The sequence below is a fragment of the Peromyscus leucopus genome, chromosome 13 (genome assembly GCF_004664715.2).
Source record: "Peromyscus leucopus breed LL Stock chromosome 13, UCI_PerLeu_2.1, whole genome shotgun sequence".
NCBI lineage: Eukaryota > Metazoa > Chordata > Mammalia > Rodentia > Cricetidae > Peromyscus > Peromyscus leucopus.
This window is the reverse complement of record NC_051074.1, coordinates 38,313,777-38,320,185: the sequence shown is the minus strand read 5'-3', so window position 1 is coordinate 38,320,185 and position 6,409 is coordinate 38,313,777. Positions and strand designations below refer to the sequence as shown.

Sequence of the window (6,409 nt, the reverse complement as noted above, 5' to 3'; positions counted from 1 at the left end):
AGACTATCCATATTAGGGCTATAGCTCACAAAGATAGTCATACAACCTTGAAATGGATTCTGTGTGTGAGCCTAGGTCTGGCTTTTTTTTTTGGGGGGGGGGGTCGAGACAGGGTTTCTCTGTGTAGCTTTGCCCCTTTCCTGGAGCTTGCTCTGTAGACCAGGCTGTCCTCGAACTCACAAAGATCCACCTGCCTCTGCCTCCCGAGTGCTAGGATTAAAGGCGTGCGCTACCACCGCCCGACTTAGGTCTGGCTTTAAACTCCTGATGGTCCTTTCCCAGAGTCAGGAGTGCTGAGATTACAGGCATGAATCCACTACTTCTTCTTGTTATATTTTATGTATTTAGGTGTTTTGCTAGATGGATGGACCTGCACCACGTATGCATCTGGTGCCCACAGAGACCAGAAGAGGGAGTTGGATCCCACAGAACTGGAGACAGTTGTCAGCCATCATCTGGATGCTTGGGATCAAACCCCGGTCCTCTGGAAAAGTAGTCAGTGCTCTCAGCAGCTGAGCTGTCTCTCCAGGCCATTAGCCTGTTACTTCCACGAAAGTTGTAATAACCGGTTTCCCCTTGCCTCTTAAGAATGTCACAGGCTCCCTCTGCTGGACAACCTCTAGAGCTTGGGCTAAGCCCCAATGCCTTCACAAATCTAGGCTCAGGAAAGGATGCTGATAGCCCTTTAAGGGGCAGTACCTAGCTTCTGGTTGCCATGGAGACAACTAGCCGCAGACTGACTGATCCCAATCAGCATGTCTTCCAAAGTTTCCCCCTCAGGTGGGAAATGGGCTGCTGATCTGTGGATAGGAGGAGAAGGGCTATTTCTCCCTTACCATCTTACCTGAGCGCGGTCTTAGTACATTCAGCTCCTGGGGACAGGGATCGGACTAAGGTGCCCCTGCCTGCCCTGCCCTTCTCCCCAGCTAAGGGTCTGACATCTTAGCTTCTCCTTCTTCTTGTAGGCTCCAAAGTCAAAGACCAGCAAGTAAGCCGGCCACCGCCGCCGCCGCCGCCGCCGCCGCCCACGCATGAGCAACAGCCACTCCCAGAGGCCAATGATGAAGCCATCAACTTTCTTAACTCCTTCCGTGAGCCAGAGGGTGGGGTTGGGCATGGGAAGGGGTGTGAGTCTGGGGAGAAAGGAAGAGAGGATGCCTAGACCGGTCCTGTGTCGTCTGTCCGTCCGTCCCCCCGCCCCGCTTGATTCTCTTGAGATTCAGAAAAGATCTGATAGATACCTATTTGCTACCAGCTGATGACCGGGAAGGAGACGCAACAGAGGGGGGTGTGGGTGCTGAGGGTCTGGAGGATGGGCCTGAAGAGGGCTTCTCTCACCACACAGGGGTGGAGGAGATGCTGTTGTTCTTCCCCGAGACACTGGCCGTCGTCTCAGATACAGGGGTACCTCAGGGAGAGCTGACCATCGATGTGCAGAGAGGGAAGTACAGAGATGACCAGGGCATCCTGACCCACTGTGTGATGGTCCACGCCTCCAGCCGAGGCTACATAGATAAATCGCTGTGTGGAAGCTCCCTCTTAGGTAGAGTCCCGCTGCCAGCTGCCCCGTACCACATCTTCCCTCCAAGGGCCCCACTCCAGTCCATGTGACCTGCAGCCCTTGACTTACCTGGGGACTAGGGCAAGGCATGGGGTAGAGGGGAGGACACGGGCAGTGACGACCACCCTGTCATTCTCCCATGGCCACATTGCACCAGCCTGGGCCAGCCCCTTCCCTAAGGGTCCATCCCAGACTCCTGTCTCCTGTGACAACAGCACTTGCCTCCCTATACCCCAGGCTACCTAACCAATAAACTGGAGCTAATGGAGCAACACAACCAGGAATTCATCAAGGTACTTACTCCCAGCCTCCCCTAGCCTTGCCTCTGGGTAAGCAAGAACACAGACCCTTCACGGGTGCGAGGGACCCCAGGAGAATACCACACCCTGCTGTCTACCATCAACCTATCACACACAGCTCGATGACCAGTCACCTCCAGTACTGCTGGTCATGTTCTATGGAGTCACAAATGAAGCCCAGCCCACGGGCTTGCTCAGGCCTGAAAGCCTGCCCATTTCCCAGGGCCATGTGACTCGGCCTTTCCCAGAGCCTGGCTAGTCCCTGGGGGCTGTCACCACTTAACCTTTAAGTCTTCTGTCTCTATACCCCTCACGCAGCCCGTCAATAACTTCCTCTATGGGGCCATGACCTCGCTAAACATGGGAGATGACTTGGGCCTAGCAGCCTTCTCAGAGAATCTGTTCCCAGCTTCAAGCCTGTGTTCTGTTCGGAGGTGTACCCCTGTTTGCTTTCCTGCTACATAGTATGGCCCTATTCCTGACCTCCATCATACCTGGAAGGGCTGCTTCTTCTCCTTCTCCTCCTCCTCCTTCTTTTCTCCTCCTTCCATCCTTCTTTCCTTCCTTTTGTTTTTTGTTTTTTGAGTTTCTTTGTGTGGCCTTGGCTGCCCTAGATCTCAATCTGTAGACCAAGCTGGCCTTGAACTGAGAGATCCACCTGCCTTTGCCTCCCGAGTGCTGGGATTAAAGGCGTGCGCTACCACCACCCAGCCCGCCCTTCTTGTTTTTGAGACTGACTGACCTCAAGTTTGACCTGTCACTGAGGATGACTTTGAACCCTGATCCCCCCACTTTCTCCTTCCAAGTGCTGGACCACTACACCAGGCTATGAGACTTTTTGTTCATCTGATTGTCTCTTATTTTTATCTTTTTGTTTTATCATGACAGGGACTATGTAGACAAGGTTGGGCTCCAGCTTAATCCCCCTGCCTCTGTCTCTCAAGTGCTATGATTATAGGAGTGCATCACCATGGCCAGCTGTTTGTCACCTTTAAATTGTTGTTATTTGGGGGGAGAACACAAATGTGGAAATCAGTCAGAGGACAAAGTTTGGGCGTTGGTTCTCTCCTTCCATCAGAGACTGTAGGATCCAGACTCCAGCTCAGGTTGTCAGGCTTCTGTAGAAAATATTCTACCCACTGGGACATCTTGCTGGCCCTGACTATCATTTTTTTATTTTAGATCCAAGTCTTTACACTTCTATTTTGTCTTTTATAAAGAATACCACTGAAGCTGGGTGGTGGAGGTGCATGGCTTTGATCCCAGAATTCCAGGAGGCAGAGCCAGGCAGATCTCTGTGAGTTCGAGGCTAGCCTGATCTACAGAGTGAGTTCCAGGACAGCCAGGGCTACACAGAGAAACCCTGTCTCAGAAAATAAATAAATAAATAAATAAATAATAAATGAGTAAATGAATAAATGAATGAATAAACAAATAAATAAATAAATAAATAAATAAGACTATAGTTGCCAGTGCTTGGGAGGCTGAGGCAGGAGAATTGCTGCAAGTACCAGGCTATCCTGGGCTACGTAGGGAGTTCCAGGCTACTCCGAATGACTTTGTTTCAAGAAATCAAAATACAAACAAGCACAAAGGAAGTCAGGGTGGGCACCAGCTCCTCAAGGGTGAGCACTCGATTCTCCCATGTGCTCTGGCCTTTAGTTTCCCATCCTCCCCATGGAACGGAAGATGAGCATTCTGAAGCAGGATGACCAGCTGGTTGTGACCAGAAGTGTCAAGGAGGGTGAGGTAAGAGCAAAAGCCACGTGGGAACCACCTTCCACATCCTTGGAACCACAGCAGGGAGGGACAAGCTTGTGTGAGGCCGGGTGCCCAGGCCAAGGGCCTGGAGATGAACCACACACCCAACACCCGGCTTGAACCCAACACCCGCCACTGCCTCTTCTGAGCTCCAGGTCTCGGACTCAGGTTTCCTTCCCCAAACAGGAAACGAAGACTGGAGTCTCTGTCTTCCCCTGTCAAGCACTGAACGGCTTTGTTTCCAATACGGCCAACCTGGTGCTTCTGAGGGTGATGGCTTGGCGGCAGTCGGTCCCCAGCGGCGCTCGCTTCCTGGCCTTGGACTCGGAGGGCAAACTCTGCCATTGTACCTATGTGAGCATCTCTCTCGGCCCGGGGCCAAACCAGAAGGGTCATGAAGACCACGGAGGTGGGAAAGACAGATGTGGAGGAGGGAGTGGCTACCAAGGTGGGTGGGCACTCAGTCATGAGGATGGGACGCAGTAAGAGCCAGGGCAGCGGCAAGAGAGAACTGAACCTGACAGAAGGAGGTTTGAGGGTGGACCGGGTGGAGTTAGTGGGGAACGGGAAGGTGGGAAACAACTGTCTTTGCGTGAGCTTCAATACAGAAGAGGGAAATATAATGGAAGTCTGCCTTTTAAACCCACGTCCTCTAAGGCTGGAGAGGCAGCTCGGTGACGCAAACAGGAGGACCCAAATCCATGCATGTGGTGCACACTTATAGTCCCTGAACTGGAGAGGTGAAGACTACACCTCAGTCCAAAGAGACACCTTTATTTTTTCCCAACTTTTTAAATTTTTGTTTGTTTGTTGTTTCTGCTTTTTGTCTTTTTGTAGCCCAGACTGGCCTTAGATTCTCAATACTCCTACCTCAACCTCCCAAATGCCTGGGATTTCAATTGCATGCGTGTACTTTCACACCATGTGTGTGTGTGTGTGGTGTGTGGGTGTGCGCACCTTCCCACCTGACTTTCTGTGTATATGTGTGTGGGTGTGTGTGTGTGTGCACCTCCACACCTGACTTTCCATGTATATGTGTGTGGGTGTGTGTGTGTGTGCGCACCTCCCCACCTGACTTTCCATGTATATGTGTGTGTGTGTGTGTGCACCTCCACACCTGACTTTCCGTGTATATGTGTGTGTGTGTGTGTGCACCTCCACACTGACTTTCCGTGTTATGTGTTGTGTGTGTGTGCACCTCCACACCTGACTTTCCGTGTATATGTGTGTGGGTGTGGGTGTGTGTGCACCTCCCCAACTGACTTTCCGTGTATATGTGCGTGTGTGTGTGTGTGTGTGTGTGTGTGTGTGTGTGTGTGCACCTCCCCACCTGACTTTCCGTGTATATGTGTGGGTGTGCACTACGCAATGTACATGCAGGTTTGTGTAGGTAGAGACAGTAGTCACTCAGTGTGTGTTCATTCTTTCCTTCCTTGTTTTGGTTTTCTGAGACAGGGTTTCTCTGTGTAGCCCTGGCTGTCCTGTAACTCACTTTGTAGACGAGGCTGCCTTTGAACTCCTGCCTGCCTCTGCCTCCCAAATGCTGGGATTAGAGATGTCCGTCCAGCTCAGCGTTTTCTAAAGCTTTAGGAAGCGCTGTCCACCTGGTGTACAACCTCCCCCTCCCCACACTGAGTCTCGTGCCCTGTAACAAAATGTGCCAGCTAAGCAACACTCCTCCACTGAGATAGCTTGGGAAGGGGGTGGCAGGGGGTGGCTGGAGCCGGCTGTGAAGAACCCCCAGATTCTCTTGAGGATGTAACTCAAACTTTGTGGCACATGAGGAACTGGACTGTGAAGGATCACTAACCACTGGTGAGCCAGAATGAACCTGGTGAGCAGGAAAGGGCTTGAGGAGACGGGGGCACCCCTGTGGCGAGCAGCTGCCTCACCCTGTCCCCCACTTTGGCTGCCTTCAGCAATCCCTGGGCTTCCAGACAATCCAAGTGGGCCACCAGCAGGCTGAAATGTTCATTGTGGAGCAGACCGTCCACTCTGAAGAGGGCATCCCTTTCTCCTGCCAATTCTACCTGCTCTCGGACGGGTGAGCCGCTGGCGGGAAGGACCGAGGTGACAGTGTCATGTAAAGTCTGGTGCTCTGACCACGAAGAAAGATCATTCATAGGGTGGGATGGGGCACAGGGGTCACCATTGTCCCCAAGATACTGCCAGGAAACATTGTCGTGGAGATCTGGATGTACCTTTGCTTTGGCATTTCATCTGCTTAAAAAAAAAAAAGTGAGCCCAGGCTAGCCTCAAATTCACAGTCCTCTTGCCTTAGCACCCTAGGTGCTAGGATATAGATGTGCATTTTTTTATTTGTTTTTTTGAGACAGGGTTTCTCTGTATAGTTTTGGTGCCTGTCCTGGATCTCGATCTGTAGACCAGGCTGGCCTCGAACTCACAGAGATCCACCTGCCTCTGCCTCCCGAGTGCTGGGATTAAAGGCGTGGGCCACCACCGCCCGGCGTGTGCATTATTTTTTAAGGCAAGGCCTGATGCTTGCCGTTATCTGGGACAGGACCCAAGAGCCACACAGATGAAGAGAGGAAGCAGAGTAAAGAGGGGGGTTCAAGGCAGCTCTCGTGGGGACACTGTAGCGTCTTACCTCGGCTGCCATGACAAAACACCACGAGATGAGCCTGGAACAGCTGCGCACGCCTGCCATCCCAGCACTTGCGAGGCTGAGACAGGAGGATGGTCCTAAGTCTGAGGGCCATCTGCAGTAGTAAGACCTCCTCCAAAAAAGGCAGGCCCAAGTTAAGGGGTGGCTCATCTGGGAAGGTGG

General features: G+C 52.2%; 1 protein-coding gene across 1 annotated transcript in view; it reads left to right on the top strand.

Annotated features, from left to right (window-relative positions):
* Nucleotides 1-719: 719 nt before the first annotated feature.
* Nucleotides 720-6,409, top strand: part of LOC114709315 (ciliogenesis associated TTC17 interacting protein) — a 7,739-nt gene continuing 2,049 nt past the window's right edge. The window contains exons 1-7 of the mRNA XM_028893094.2: nt 720-780; nt 966-1,091; nt 1,346-1,543; nt 1,799-1,854; nt 3,523-3,609; nt 3,808-3,975; nt 5,541-5,665. Of these exons, the coding sequence (XP_028748927.1) occupies nt 756-780; nt 966-1,091; nt 1,346-1,543; nt 1,799-1,854; nt 3,523-3,609; nt 3,808-3,975; nt 5,541-5,665 (785 nt within the window). The 5' untranslated portion in view covers nt 720-755. The remainder of the gene's footprint in view (nt 781-965; nt 1,092-1,345; nt 1,544-1,798; nt 1,855-3,522; nt 3,610-3,807; nt 3,976-5,540; nt 5,666-6,409) is intronic.